Source organism: Pistacia vera, unplaced genomic scaffold, assembly GCF_008641045.1.
Source record: "Pistacia vera cultivar Batoury unplaced genomic scaffold, PisVer_v2 Contig398, whole genome shotgun sequence".
Classification (NCBI taxonomy): domain Eukaryota; kingdom Viridiplantae; phylum Streptophyta; class Magnoliopsida; order Sapindales; family Anacardiaceae; genus Pistacia; species Pistacia vera.
In genome coordinates, this window is record NW_022196221.1 from 498078 (window position 1) to 514550 (window position 16473).

Here is a 16473-nt window from a genome sequence, read left to right on the forward strand (position 1 = left end):
AGAATGAAACTTGAGAAAGAATGAGATAGAAAGAGAGTATGGAAAGATGAGAGATTTTAAGCTAGTAAGAATATAAGTGAAGAAAAAACATGCAATTCTTTTGTATAATTATGTACAGCTCATACAGGCATGCATCAGATTTTCCTTCATGGTGAGTATGACGAGAATAAGAAAGAGAACCATGATTCCTTCATGGTGAATACGAGAGAACCATGATTTTCCCTCATGGTGAGTATGATGAGAATAAGAAGAACCATGTTTCTTTCATGGTGAGTAAGAATAAGAGAATGAGAAAAGAGATAAAACAGAGAGAAAGAAGAATAAAAAGACAAAACAGAGTTAAGGAGAATAAAAGTATTAGAGAGAAAGAGAAAAACAGTGAGAATTAAAATAGAAGAACGTAGAGTAAGGAAAGAACCAAAAGTGCGGGGACAGGTATAGAGGATTTACTTACTGAGCATTGTTGTGCTCACCCCTTGTTCTTCTCTTTTTTTGCAGGAAATAGGAGCAGCAGTCGGATGGACATCGAGGAGCAAAGAGTATTGGCACCACTGTCCATCAGCTATGATGTTGTATGTTAGTAGAAAGTTCTTTACATAGTATTTTGTATTTGTAAAGAATTATTTTTTATGAGTAAGAAAAATTTGGCCCACTTCTTTCATACGCTATGTATATCTATAATTTACATAGTATGTATTAGAATAGTAGTAGAGAGGAGGTGTTACTTTATAACACCTAAAATTTAAATATGAGAATTATCTTTTATTTCTAAAATTATAAAATTTCGTTGTTTAATCAAATTTTAGGATGAATAATTTTAATTTTTTTTTTTTTTTTTTTTTTTGACAGAGAATGTCGCGCCAGTTTGCATGTACTACTAATATCTCGGAACCCTGAAGTTACGATTAGGTAAGCCTCTCAGTGACTACCTCTATTAGGGCATGTGGAGACTCGAACTTATAAACTTATAAAACTTTTTTTTATTCTTTTATCATCGGACCACCCAATGATGATTAAGAATTAGATGATTAACGTTACTAATGATAGTTTATTTGTTTATTATAGGTGTGATATGAAAATACTCCATATATTATATGTATTTTTAAGAAAATAATATTAGGTATACAAAATAATATGACACCAAATGTATTGGTGAGTGAAAATAAAAAGTTATTTATTAATATAAAGTTAATATCATCTTCGTATACTTATTTATATATAAAATTTACATTTAAGATTACTCCTTTAGAAATATATTATAATAAAAAGTTTTGTCACATCAATCAATTGATATGGTTGTGTATCGATATTTTTTTAAATTATTAATTTAATATAATAATAATGGTTATCAATAAATCATGACAACGATTCATAGATAGAAATTTTAGTAATAAAATAAAAGAAATTACTTCTTATTCGTATCTATTCAAGTTATCTTGGGTAGGCCTGACAAAATGGGTCGACCCGCGGGTCAACCCATATCAAGTAAAATATAGGGTACGGGTCTAATGTATTAGACCCGTTTTTTAGACCCATACCTGCTCGGCCCGTATATTCAATGGGTTATGGGGGTCAACCTACGGGTACTTGTTAAAAAAAAAAAAAAGGGATTTGTTTATTTAATTGGTATTTATGTTTTGTATTTTACTTTATTGACTTATTGTGTTTTTTTATGTGTATTATAATTATGTATTTGTTATTTTAGTTGATATTTTTAGTTTTGTATTATAGTTTTTGACTTGTTATTTTTTGTTTTTTTTTACTATTAGTGATTATGAATTTGTTTATTTTGGTTGGTATTTATAATTTTGTATATATGTTAATATGTTATTGACTTATTGTTGTGTTTATGTGTTATTTGTTTATTTTGGTTCCTATTTGTTTATATTCTGAATTGAATTTAAAGTAGTTGATTTTAGGGGTGTAAATGTAAAATTAAAACTGTAAGAATTTTGGGGTGTAACTGTTATAATTAAAATTATTAGGGGTGAAGATTTTAAATCTGGAGAAAAAAAAGAGGTACCCGCTAGGGATAGGTACATCCAATTTTTAGACCCGTAAACTTGACCGGTATATGACCTAGACCTGTGAGAACCGACCCGAACCTGGTCCCCCTCCGGTTACTTATTGGTGTGGGCCACCAGGCAAAAATATCATCTCTCCAACAACTTGCTGACATGCACTTTCTACGTGCATCCACTTCTCTCAACAACAAGGTCCCACATTGTGACATGACACGTCACCCCAAATAATAGCAATCCTGCAACAAAAGCAAAATAAACTTCATGTCTCTTCAACTCACCCGAAGCCGAACCCAAAAGCCAAAACACAAACAAAACCAAAAACATTTCCTTCCATGGCTTTCACCAACTCCCCTTCTTCTCTTCAACTCTTCTTCGATCTCCACTCGCAATTCCGATTTGTCCCCTCTAATTTCTCACACTGGTATCATCTCATTTTCAGTGGCAATTTCTCTCAGATTTCTCGCAATTTCTCTCAACTAAGGCTTCTCCCCGAGGACAGTAATCAAATTATTCTTATTCTTCTTCTTTGTTTGTTTGATGAAATTTGAAAATCATCGTGTTAATGCTTGCGATTTGTGTTTGTTTTCTTGATGGCTGTAGCTCTGTTTTGGTTGTATTTTGATTGCGAAAGAGGCTTGGTTTAATTGCGGCAAATTTACTCGATTGGAAGGGGGGTTTTTGATAAATACATGAAATTTGGAGAGGTTATGATATTTTCAAGGAAATTTATTTGAGGAGAATGGGTAGCACGTTGTGTTTTATGTCCTAATAGTGTTGTAAAGCGCGTGAGTTAGCTATCGTAAATGTATGTGTATTCATAGATAAAACCATCACTTAACTGAACCATATACAAAATTACTGTCTGTTTGGTTATTGGGAAAACTGGAGAGAAGAAAAAGAATTGACTTGTTGAGATTAATGTTTTTAGTATTTGAGTCAACTTTCAGCTGTACAAGATTTTTATGCATTCAAGTTGCTTCCTTCTTTATTTATTGGGTTGTTACTCAACATTATACAGTATCAAAATATTTTATAAGAAAATTATTTATGCTGCCTTCTCAAATTTTCTTTGGATATCAGACAAGTGAGTTGAATATGACACTTGTCCCATACAGTATCAAAATTTTTTTGTTTGTGCGATAAAAATGTTTTTAGTGGAGAACATTTTACAGTGTAAATCAAAATTTCATAAAAACAAATATTGGTAATGATTGTCCTTCTGTGGTTCCATGATTCATTGAAGTGTTATGCAGGAACATTCTGTATGCTACCAGTGATCGTACAAATGCAGTCAGTTCAACTCCACTGGTCAGTAACGTGTTCCTGCCTTCCAATTCTTAGTTATTTTTGTTAAAAGTTAATGAAAAATAAATTATTTAAGGGAAAAATTGATGTGATGATACGTAGACACCCTTTTAATTAGAAGGAACTTGATATCTGACTTTTTTTGCTTTTCTTTTTACTTTGTCACCGTGTATAAAGTTTCTGGAATTTGGTAGTTACTTAGTTTATCATTAATGGCTATAAGAAAAGTGTTTTAATAGACTCCATTATGTTGCAAAACATATTAACTTGGTGGACAAATTTAATTGCAGAAGTCAGAGCTAGATGCTGATGATGTACCGATGCCAATAGTTCTGATTGACCAGGATTCAGATTCGGATGCTACAATTGTACAACTCAGTTTTGGAGACCGTCTTGGAGCTCTTATTGACACGGTGAAGTGTAAATTTATAGTTTAGTTATGTACACACATCCATTTTTCTTTTCTTGAAATTTTAGTTTAGTTATGTACACATATCAAAGAGTAATACTTGTCTATTCAATGAACCAGTAGTCTTCACCCATCGTAGTTCCGCACTCATATGTTATGTTTTTTCTTTTTGTATATAATTGGGCAGATTAATGCACTGAAACAATTGGGATTGGATGTGGCTAAGGGAACTGTTCTTACAGAAGGATCAGTCAAACAAACAAGACTTTTCATTACACGATTGTGAGTAATTTCTAGAGAAATAGAATTTTTTACTATCATTTCATGAACATAGTTTGCCGTGAATGAGTCTCACGCTTCTGTGATTGTACTTGTCTGTTACTGAAGAGAATCTTTTCCAGGCAATCAGTTAAACCATTTTCGTCATCCTGCTGATGTGTGTAATTTTCTGGAATGATTTGATTAGTTTTTAAGTAGGAGACCATAATATTTTATAAATGTTTATGCTCTTAATCTGATTTGCACTGTCTTTTTCTATCTTTGTAGGCTGCCATTCATTTTTTTGCATTTAATTTACTTCTAGGGTCTTCTTTTGTTTTAAAGTGGGAAAAGAAGGTTCATTAACCAACCATGTTGCATTTTTACTTTGACGGTTTGCTAAAGTAGGAAAGAAGGTTCATGAACCAACCGTGTTTCTTTTATTTGAATGCTTCATTATAATTGTTTATGTTTGTTTTGGTGGTAGTTCATGTTTAGATGAAAATAATAATTTGTGTTATATCATGAATCAACATTCAATTTTTTGGTATGATCCATTAAGGATGGATTTATAATGTTTTATAATTTATATGCTCAAGAGGCTAAAAGTATGTAATAATTGCATATTCGCTAAGTAACATTTGACACTTGTCCCATACTTATCTGAGGTCATGATCTACAATTGTGGTCAGTTACTGGAACATTGTTTTTTGATGCATGGTTAGACTTGTAATCGTGAAAGAATTTGCCATCTTCAATAGTGTATCATAGAGATCAGCATGAGCTTAAAAAACTCTTATGGGAAAGTAGTGACTGATAATGGCTAAAATTTGCTGATGAATAATGAGAAGATAGGGCCAGCTAAATATTCTAAGAGAGAGCTTTTGTCTTAATTTAATCTCACTTGAAAGTTGTCTTAACTTAATCTCACTTGAAAGCTCAGAAAACAAACCATTTGTTATACCAAATTTGTTTTTCTCTTTTCATCTTTTTTATTATTTTTTTATTTTTGAGGTTTCCATGCCCACATTGGAGCCTGCCTAATCCTTAGGGCCACGAACACCCTACAAATCCAATGGACCAAGGTAATTGTACAAATGTGGTAGGCACCTCTTCTGCGACTCCAACACAAGCTAACCCTTGTGGCTAAAGGGTTTATCATCCGGCAAAAAAAAAGATGATTTTCATCTTTTTCTTTTGTAAAGCATATAACCAAACTTTTGCGTCCTTACAACTGTTGAGCATCTTCCATGTAGAGTCATAGCCCTTGTGTTAGTCTTTGGATATTTTAACTATTGGGTGTCTCCAAAAGGACCTTTTACTTATTGTTGCGCATATCCAAGTGAAGTAGATATCATCTAGACTGCTTCACATTGACCATTCTGAGAGGTTAGTAGATATTGATTGGACCTTAAATTTTTTTATTCTGCAGAAGTTCGACAATGTACTCCTTCCCTCCACTTCTTGCTTTTCTTTTAGTTCAAGAAAAAATATGTTCTTGTTTTGTTTGCATTGAATCAGACGGAGAGTATTGTTGTTTTTTTCATAAGATGTTTTCAATTTTGTTTTAAATTGGCAATATTTTGTATACCAATATCTTAAACACTTACATTAGCTCAATTTATGAAACAAATTATCAGATATAATTTGAATTGCAAGTTCTTAGCATTTTGAGATTGATGTTTTCTTATGCTAGAGACACGGGGCGCAAAGTTGAAAACCCTGATATGTTGGAGAGAATTCGGCTTACTGTCATTAACAATCTCTTGAAGTATCATCCTGTATGTATGCTGAGTTGATACCTTTAAATTCTTGTCCTTGCATCTCTCTCTCTCTCTCTCTCTCTCTCTCTCTCTCTCTGTGTTGGAGTGGGTGAAGCAAGAAAAATTCCCTCTTTAAATTTTCAAGCATTTATTTTCTTCATGTGTCCTGATTTGTTTCTACTCTTTTCTAGGAATCTAGTGTACAACTTGCCATGGGTGAGGCTTTTGGAATAAAAGCTCCAGAGAAAAAGGTGGTCTGTTTAGAGATTATTTCAGCTCAGTAAATTATCTCTATCATAATTGCTTTAGTTTGTTCTTATCTGTTTTCTTTATGATGGACATTGTTTTTATTGCCTATGGACTGCCTTTGCCAACTGTAAATGTCCACATTGCCAACCTCTGTAATGCAGATGTATGGTATAAGAGCTAATATTTATTGCTGCTGAGGGAAGAAAATTCACAGTGTTCTACTGAAGTATGACACTTCAGCTTTATGCATAGAAAATAGAATATAATCTAGATGTATGTTGATGCCTTACTGATCATATACCACATGAGGTATATCACTGTTTGTGGCTACATATGAGCCATATCTTCTCAGTTGAGAATATTAGAAACTTGAAATAAAGGGACAACTGCCCATGTTGTCAGTTTTAAGATTGAGGTAATGCATCTTTGATTGTTACTCCATGTCCGTGCAGTTCTTGTTTTCTTTGGTTTAGATAAGCTACTTGTCAATCTTGTAATTTCACTTTTTCTCTCAGAAAAGCACATCCTGTGCGTGATTCTGTTTAACATCTTAAATTTTGTAATTGGTTTATTTATCAAATTATTTCTTCAATTACAATGATTTACCAGATTAAGCAGATCAAATGAACATATTCAGGATATGTGAGGCTTCTAAAAGCATGTTCTTAATAAGCGAGTCTCAATTATAAGAGGTTTTTTAGCCCAGTACTTTAGATCGCATGGCCATGTTCATTGTGCTCCTGAGTGCTTGAATTTAATTAGTTATTTTGTTGTTGGCAGCTTGATGTTGATATTGCTACTCATGTACATGTCAAGGAGGATGGACCTAAGAGGAGGTTTGTAGCTTTTCAATATTGTGAATATCTTTGAGAAGAATAGTTCACGTGATTTATTTGGGTTTTATTTCTGTCTAATTTTGTCTAACATTTGGGGATCCAAAAAAATCAGTAAATTTGGTACTGACTTGAAGAGAAGTATTTGGCAATGACATTCTTATTCATGTTAGTCTGTATTTCACCAGCTTGCTCTATATAGAAACAGCAGATCGACCCGGATTGCTGGTAGAAATCATTAAAATTATTGCCGATGTCAATATTGATGTGGAATCAGCAGTGATTGACACTGAAGTATCTTCCTTTCTCCCCTTTTTCTCGCTCTCTCTATAAACAAATGCATGCAGAATCCTGATCTTGCATTCTCACTCTGTCTTCTGTCTTCTAATAGGGTTTGGTAGCCAAAGACAAGTTCCATGTCAGCTACGGAGGGCAGGCATTAAACAGTTCCTTGTCTCAGGTAACTGTTTTTGTCTATATATCTCAATCGTCTTTGCTTCTCTACTGTCACTGAACAAACGCATGGATTACTTAGTTATTTGACTTATCAGTTTGCCATGCATGATCTTTTTAACAACGAAGCCATTAGTCTCTCACACAACCTTTCTCTTTGAACCTGCAGGTGCTGCTAAACTGTATTCGTTACTACCTTAGAAGGCCGGAAACTGATATTGACAGTTACTAATAATCAAAAGAAATTCACCAGTTTTTACGCTGTAACGGTGCCTGTACCAAAACCATGCCTGGCGGAAGTCAAGTATTGAAGTTGTATGTTGCATATTCTGATTTCATCTTACAGAATTGCATTCTGGGATGTTCCTTAAACAAGTACTAATGACTTGTTATGTATTCTGAGAACATATTAACTTAAAATTATGAAAACTTCCTTTGCGTCACAGTTTGCGCTGGCTTTTATAGTGTGTGTTGGAAGAGTTTATTGCATATATCTAATGGTAGTCGATAGTAGCATCTAGCATGCTTGACGATTGTATTATCCACGGCTTAATCATTTGGGTAATTTTAAAAATATTATTGAAAGTAGAATTTTACATAGATATGACTATTTAAAATCCTTAATCAAAATTTTTCTTATCAATTCGGAAACTCAATATTGTAATTTGTAAGATGATTATTTGATGATGTATTTGGTACATAGTGATAACATTACCAATGTGATATTTTGGTTATATATGATATTTAAAATATTGTTATACCTCATTGAAAATTTGTTATTTATATCCAAAATGTTGTTATTGATATCAATACTATCAATTTTTTTATTTTTTTAATAATTCGGGGTTTTCGAACCAGTTTACATACATTTTAATTAATTTTTTGAAACCCTGAAACTATCCATCGAATAAAAGTTGTAGTGGTTTTCGGGCCATGGACAATTCTTGAAAATTAAAATTGATACTCAAATTGAAAACAAAAGGCATGTGCATCTTCTACTGAGCAGTTGGAATTTTTGAGTATTCCAGATGAAGGATTAGGTGGCATGGTTTCTACTTTCTATCTTAAGAAGCACGCCTTGTTCAAATTCAATAATCAAATCCATTAACAATTCCCACAATCTGACAAGCTTTTTAGTTGCTTCTATGTTCCAACCTAACCCTTTCTTCCCAAGCTATTTTCATTTTCATTTTGTTAACAAACATTATCTTACGACTGTATTTTATGCATCCATCATCACATTAATCTCATAAAACACACTTCCAAAGGTAATCATACATTAAGATGTTGCTTCAAGTATGTTATTAATAAACCATAGGTTAAAGAAAAGCACTAGGACTATAAATCCGCCAACTACCTCTTGTTCTTCCATTTCTCACAGCTTATATAAATATAAAACGCATACTGTCCACAAATCCTGACAATCTCCATCATTGACTTGTCCATTCTTCTTCATCCAAGAACAACAAAGATCAGAAAACAATGTCCTCAAACTCTGCAATTCCATTTCTTGTTCTTTTCCACAGCTGTATAATAATGGTCACTTTAGCTTCTGACCCTGATCCAGTTTTTGACTTCTGCATCCCAACCACCATTTCCGAAACCACTTGCAAAAACTCCTCACTTGCCACAGTTGAAGACTTTGTTTTTTCAGGCATAAAACATCCTGGAAAGTTCACTGAAACTGGTTTTGCATCAATTCCTGTGAATGTGAAAGTATTTCCAGGGTTGAACACTTTAGGCATGTCGTTGGCGAGAGCTGACTTTGAGGTTGGTGGTGTCAATGTGCCGCACTTTCATCCCAGGGCGACTGAGGTGGCGTATGTGCTCGAGGGGAAGATTTACTCCGGATTTGTCGATACTAAGAACAAGATTTTCGCCAAGGTGATTGAGCGTGGCGAAGTGATGGTGTTTCCTAAGGGTTTGGTTCACTTTCAAATGAATGTTGGAGACTCCAGGGCTACTATTTTGGGAAGTTTCGACAGCGAAAATCCTGGTTTGATGAAAATTCCGTCTGCGGTTTTTGGTTCGGAGATTAAGGAGGAGCTTCTGGAGAAGGCTTTTGGATTGAGTTCCGAGGAGATTGCCAAGTTAAGGAAGAAGTTGACTCCCCATTAATTGAGGTAGAGATAAATTCTGCAGGGCATTTGATTTGTTTTCAGGTACTTAGATTGGTAGCTGTTTGTTGTTAATTCTTTAGACATTCTGTAATAACATTACAATTGAAATTTCGCCTTGAATATGTAGCATTCAAGTACAATTTCACCATCATATTTTGATGGTTAATAAAGAAAAACTTCATTAGGATAAAGTTTTGTAAATTTTTCATGCTTCAGTTTCATTTACTGACTGTTTCAAGGCAATTCTATTTTCTTGATGTGCTTATATGGTTTTTCACAACTGCATTTCATTAAATTCTTGTTCTTTCTATTAGCATTGATGATTTTTGGGGACAGACCTGTTCCAACCCCAGATTTTTGGAAGCTGGGATGGATATCACTGGGAGGGGAATGCAATACCCACACCGGCCCTAACCTGGAAATTCTCAGATTTTTTTTTTTTTTTTTAAGTAAAGGACCGGATGTTGCGGGTTTTCATATTCCTCCCGGGTATAATTTTCCCATTCCAGTCCCCAATCCCAAATTTTCCAAGGTTCCCTGCTTGATAAGGTCGGATTTTTTATGGGTATCCCACCTTGCTGGGTTTTTCTGCTATTTCTGATTTTTCTGGAGCATGTCAAAGTAATAACTAATAATAGCATGTAGGACGCCACGACAGAAAGAATGAGAAAAGAGAGTTTCTCTTCACAACTAGGAGTATCCTACTACATTTTTAAGAGAAGCTAATTTATCTTGAACTCTTTTGAATTCTCGTAGACATTGACTTTTGTTAAGAGTAATAAATTCGATTTCTTAGTGTTGGAGTTCCACACTTACTAGACATGTTCAAGTCTACTAGTTTATAAAAAGGGTAATCCTCTCATTGAACAAAGTCTTATTAGGTGAGGAATCAGACCCATCTCAAATTCTATCATGATATCAGAGCTAGACATATGAGAGGAAATGTTAGAGTCTCACACCAACTAAACACGCTCACAGTTGAGTGTTGGGTTTGACCGTGAGGCCTTATTGGGTGAAGAGTCAAGCCTACCTCAAATTCTATCACTTAGAGGCAGCAAGACCAGGCTTTTTCTCATGCTTTTTTTTTTTCCACCCCTAAGGGGGCCATTGTGATAAGAGACTCGAACCTGGGACACTGCCAAGACTGAATAAGCTCTATCCACTATGTCAAACCTCTGGGGGGGTTTTTCTCATGCTGAGATGACAATGATGCAGAATCATTATCATCATCTCAAAGACCTGAATTACCAAGTCTTGTTCTTGAAGGAAGTGTGGAAAAAGCGAAAGCTCATAACTATGATGGTTACCAAATTTCCCTATTTTTGGTAAAGCAAAAGTAAATGGTCAACTATATAGAAGCTTTTCTTCAGTTAATAATTTATTAGAAGCACTTGCAAAAAGTAAAAGTTAGATGAATTATGAATTCAATGGTACCATGTTGCTTTTTCCCCACTTTTCTTACTTCTTGTTGAAGAATTGTTGCCTTGGATTCATTGACCCCAAAATTTTGTCTCTTCAATCACTGCTTAATTTCAGTAGATTGAACTTTTCAACCTCTTCATGTTTCAAAGGCAACAAAGAAAATTCCACGAGCTGCAGTCAGAAATTTGTGGCAAGTAAAGGTAACCTGCCCAAACATATCATTCACCATCTGATAAAATCTTCGTAAAACACTCAAAATATGAAGTACCATAACTTATTTTACAGACTCTAGGACGACCGAAACAAAGTTTAGAGTTTTGTAGAACAGTTACTCTACCAAGTCTAGTATTTTTCACTTAGAGTATTGCACTTAACATCTCATTCCAGCTATCAGGCACTCCAGGAAGGCACCAGTGGCTACAGTCGGAGGAGAAGTCTGTGGGGTGCTGCCTCTCTTCCTGATTTATCACCCTTCGGTACACAGAGGGATGCCCGTCTCTACGGAAAGCTGACATTGTCGTAATATCTTGCAAATATACTGGAAATCTCATTCTTTTCAGCACCTCTTGAAGTACTATTAGTGGTTCAGGAACATGTTGATGACTAAAAGAGGGCAAAGGAGTCTTCTGATTGTAACATTTCCAACCATTTTCCCTGTCAAAAGAAAAATAAATAAATAAATAAGAGCTACTAAAATGCAATACTTAAAAGGAAATAACAGTCTATATTTTCAGCCAATTTCATGATACCTGTTATGCGTAGGTGACATGCTTCGGAAAATGACTCTGGTTTGACGAGGATCGAGATTTAGATCCACCCATTTTGCCCATGTAGTGAGTCCTTTTTGATAAGCAACCATCTGATTCATGTTTCTAAAGAAAGATTGTCCCTCCATGTAAAAGTCCCACCTGAAATTAGATTTACTTGTTCAATTCAGATCACATGTTACTCTTTTAAGTAATGCAATTGAGATTACAACATCCTCTCCATATTGATGATAGACTACCAATTAGATCAAACTTATTTGAAATGCAACTCAAAAAAAAAAAGCTCAAATCTTTTTCTCTCCTTTCCTCTGTTTCCTCATCACGCGAATAACCACAAACAGGAAAATCATTTATGAAGATGAAAGCTAATAAGATAAGCAGGAAATGTAACTTACGACTTCTTCTCAGGGTGAGTCCACCAGTGAGCTGAATCAAACACAAGAATGTCAACCCCTCTCCAATATCTTGCATTCTCTTCAATCAAATCCAAATGAAGGATTCTCTTGTTTTCAGGTCCTTTCTTCAATTCCACTAGGAGTGGAGCCCAACAAAACTCAATTGAGGTATCAAAATCCTGCGAAAATGCAGCATGATCTCTCATATTCTCACTTGGAAGAGAACAATTTAACTTGAGGCTTAACCATTAAACCACAGCACTATCAAATTCTACTTACTCTATAACAGACCAAAAAATTAAAAAGAAAAGTAGTAAAACTTATGCAATCAGATCACATAATTCAATTAAACAAAACCTCAATCTGAACCGAGAATCCCCATGCAAAGCTACATTATCTGTAAAAAATTTTAGCATATTTATGATCAGGGCACAAATAATTGCCTTGATAGAGAAATTTAACAACTTACCAAGGCATGGAAGCCCATAGAAATCCCATTATATGTCACCTTCTTCCGCCCGGTTGGAATAACTCCCTGCACTAAGCAGACTAGAGATTCCCACTGGTTCCTCATTATAGAGTCCCCCACCAGCATTATCCTTTTCTTTCTCATCTTTGCCAGAAATTTCAGTGCATCAAACCTGAAACCACAAAAAATTAGTCATCAAAACCACTCAAACATGCATCTACCCTACACAGTCAAAACTTACAAAAGAAAAATTAACTTCTATCGCAACTGGTGGCTCCAAAGTTTCACATTCATCATCATTTTTCTCACCGTGATCAGAATCAAGACAAAATGCTCAAGTAATTCTCAACATTTCGCTTCTGAAAAAGGGTTATGAACAAAAAACCTCTAGCTGATCTCCAACACTGAGAAACATATTTTTGAAGCACAAAACACCTTGGAATAGAACAAGAATGTGGCTTCAAAGTTTCACATTTATCATCAAATTTCTTACTATGATCAGAATCAAGAGAATATACACAAGTAATCTTCAACATTTTGCTTCTAAAAAAGAGGGTTTTGAACACAAACCCTCTAGCTGATCTCTAACACTGAGAAAAATACATACTTTTGAAGCAAAAACATCTTGGAATTGAAAAAGAATAAGGCGGCAAAGTTTCACATTCATCATCATATTTCTTCCCATGATAAAAAATCAAGACAAATTACACAAGTAATCATCAATATTTTGCTTCTACAAAAGAGGGTCTTGAACACAAAGCCTCTAGCTGATCTTTAACACAGAGAAAAATACAAACTTTTGAAGAAAAAATACCTTGGAATGGAACAAGAATGCGGCTTCCATTTCCACTTCTGATACTCAGAATCCGGACGTCCATTTTTCTGGCAGCTTACTGCAGTACTAAGATATGGGCAACTGGTGTCATAAAGAGGATAAGAGGGATCATAAACCCATTTACCGGCCGTATAATCACAACTCTTGGAAGTTTGACGCCTGGTTTGGGCCATGTTAACTTCATTATCGTCTTCGTTGAGCCACAGCCCGTTGTTGTATAGGCCAAACTGAGATGACTTGCCATGAAAGAAGCATAGAAAAGTAGTCAATATAAAGATGGTAAAGTGAAACTGAGGCTTTGGATTTGGATTTTGTTCAGCCATGAGTGAACTGAGAGTGGGAGTGTTGGAATGAAGAAGAGTCTCCACTTTCCACAGGAGAAGTTGAAGGCTTTTTAACATGGAGACAATCCTGGGTCTTTTCTTTGACTCCTGTACTGGAATTCCGGAATTGATGGTGTATTTACATTAAAAATAAAATAAAATAAATAATGAACTGATTCATAACATAAATGAAGTTTTATACTTTTTACGTGCACAAAAATTATTTATTACAAGATTAGTGTTTATATATATAGGGAAATTATAGCAAACGCCCACGCGTTTGAGGAATCACAAGAAGCGCCTGCTCGTTTGGGAAATTGGAGCCTAACCCCATTTTGTTCGGTTCCGTTAATGAAAAATCTGTTAAGAGGTGTAAAGACAATTTTACCCTTTGACAAAATAACAAAACACCCCCTAATCATCCAACTAGATTTGTCACCACCCCTAATTGTGCAACCACCCTCTACCGTTCTAGCGTCACCACCTCTAACGGCCTCGTGGCTAAGTTGGAGGTCTCTAAGGCCTTGTGGTAGCCACTAGAGGCCTTGGGGGCTCTCGCAGCCACAGCTTGAGGCCATCAGAGGCCTCATGATTGTCATAAAAGCCTTCTGAACTTTAGACTCGATTGTAGTTTAAGAAGTCGTTGATATGCTTCTGGATAATATAATCCGAGGTTTAAGATTCATAAATGTTTTTCTAATGATTTTTCTAAGAATCCCCTAGATAAATGGGATGATTATTCAGAACAATTTTTCATTGTCGTAGACTTGATTATATTATATAAGCTAAGTTAGAATCTTAATTTTAGATTTTAACTACTGTTGTGCTTGTATTAACTACCGTGTTAATTATAATAAAAAATATATATAATTTATTACATTAAATATTATACTATTTAATGTTATACTTCTACTTCTACTTCAAATACAATTTATAAATTTTATATTATATTAGTCTATCAATATTATGTATACTTAATTTTATGGGATTGGCCGAGCTGTTAAGCAGGTTTGAATTCTTAGGTTCAAACTTTGGAGCTACCTACCAGGCTACTATAATAATATTGTGATTTATCGGTTCCTTTAGATTTGTATGGTGTTCAATAAATCCCGAAAATTAGTTGAGATGCGCAAAAATGAGTACATACACCTTAGTTAAAAAAAAATTAATACATAGACAATCCCGATATTTTAGAAAAGAAAAAAGGAAATTTTGGAATTGAGGGCATGAGTCACGGCAGGGTGGACCATGATTTGGTAACCTTTTAACTCATTGCCGTTAATGGTGGTAATTATGTACCTGCTTTAGCTTTCTCTTTAGCCAAATTACATGCACGTCCCCTCAGCTTAAGGACATAACTGTTAAACGCACCTAATTGAAATCAATAACAACCTCCTCTTAACTCTATTCCCATCAAATTATCATTTTTCCCTTGAATCCACATGGAATAATGAGTTTTACATACTTGCCCTTAAATTCATGGTGTTATTACACATTATCTAAATAAGGACAAATAAAATTTCGTCCTTAAACCTCAACTCTTGTGGTCGGATGACAAACTTTTTAGTCACTAAGGTTAGCTATACTTAGGAGATCTTATGTTCGAATTACTAGGAGAGGTACTTATCACATTTGTATAATTACCTTGATCCATTGAGCTTGTAGAGTGTTTTGTAGCCCTGAGGATTAGACAAACTTCAATTTGTACTTCAGATACCTTAAAAAAAAAAAAAATCTTCCTTAAGGTTTGCCTTAAGCAAACTATAGTCCATTAGAACTTTTTGATAATGTTTTGATCCTTGTTATTAACATTTTAGTCATTGAAGTTTGCTAATATTTACTGAGACAAATGTTATGGATAGAGCTAAAACATTACTAAAAAATTACACTACACTAAAGAACTACTTAAGTCAAACCTCAGAGATGAGATTGTTATTATCCCTCTGAATGAATAACAAATATGGTTACCTATGGGGTCTAATTGTTATTTCCTTGAACCTAAAGGGAGGTGAGAGAAATTATTTTCTCTTTATTGGTCGTTGCCACGAACTGATGCACGGAATAGAGAGAGAAAGGCAGAGAGTTTTGGTGGCGAGATTGGTGGACGTGTAGGCCAGAGTTTCAATGTCAAAATGACTACAGTCTCCACAGTTAATGCCATCAATGAAGCATGCTGCCTCCAACACCAACCACCCATTATTATTTCTTCTTTTCCTTTTTCAATTCAAAACCATACCCAACCTTTTCCATTTTGTTCTTTACAAATGTTATTAAACCCCATGTTAACGCTCCCTCCACGGCCATCTTCTTCTATCTTTATCATCTCAATTTTCTTAACAGTTTTTAAGGATTGTATTACCAGTTTTTTAGAATTTTGTATGTGTAAATCTGGTTGTTAGAATTGTTTAATAGTGTAGTAATCTTCCATGAAAAAAGTTGTTGTATTAAACATTGTTTTAAAACCCAACCTGGGTGAAACTCGACAAAGTTGTTGGGTCTCGGGTTGATTGACACCCCTTAAAATTACAGTTAAGTTTTTACTGGTTTGAAATTTAGCAAACACACTTCAAATACAAATTGGCGGTCGACTGGTTGGCGACGACAACACTCTAAATGCAATCTCAATCATCCCTTGAGCCCATTCCCTAGAAAATTTAGGCTAGATCTCACCGACGTCAACGTCAACATTCCAAGCTAGATCTCACCGACACTAGCATCGACAACCCTCCCCATCACCTTGAAAATACTCTCTTCTGCCTCCCGACCACAACCCACCCTCATTAGCCTTGCCAATCGTCGGCAAAAGCTAGTTGTTGCTGTCACCTGTTTATTTCGATTTCTAGTTGAT

General features: G+C 34.8%; 3 protein-coding genes across 3 annotated transcripts; 2 read left to right on the top strand and 1 right to left on the bottom strand.

The window, feature by feature from the left end:
- Window positions 1–2356: 2356 nt before the first annotated feature.
- LOC116141340 (ACT domain-containing protein ACR12-like) lies at window positions 2357–7879 on the top strand. Its single transcript, XM_031426857.1, has 10 exons — window positions 2357–2445; window positions 3278–3332; window positions 3620–3742; window positions 3926–4020; window positions 5693–5777; window positions 5951–6010; window positions 6789–6844; window positions 7030–7135; window positions 7233–7301; window positions 7464–7879. The coding sequence occupies exons 1-10, from the start codon at window positions 2357–2359 to the stop codon at window positions 7524–7526; spliced, it is 801 nt and encodes a 266-aa protein (XP_031282717.1). The 3' UTR covers window positions 7527–7879.
- Window positions 7880–8563: 684 nt separating this feature from the next.
- On the top strand, window positions 8564–9578 carry LOC116141417 (germin-like protein subfamily 3 member 2). Its single transcript, XM_031426934.1, has one exon. It carries the CDS (start codon window positions 8777–8779, stop codon window positions 9410–9412), a length of 636 nt encoding a protein of 211 aa, XP_031282794.1. The 5' UTR covers window positions 8564–8776; the 3' UTR covers window positions 9413–9578.
- Window positions 9579–11008: 1430 nt separating this feature from the next.
- On the bottom strand, window positions 11009–13726 carry LOC116141416 (protein trichome birefringence-like 36). The gene is made up of 5 exons (XM_031426933.1): window positions 13282–13726; window positions 12468–12639; window positions 11999–12177; window positions 11586–11744; window positions 11009–11490 (listed from the first exon to the last, which is right to left on the bottom strand). The coding sequence occupies exons 1-5, from the start codon at window positions 13701–13703 to the stop codon at window positions 11193–11195; spliced, it is 1230 nt and encodes a 409-aa protein (XP_031282793.1). The 5' UTR covers window positions 13704–13726; the 3' UTR covers window positions 11009–11192.
- Window positions 13727–16473: the final 2747 nt, after the last annotated feature.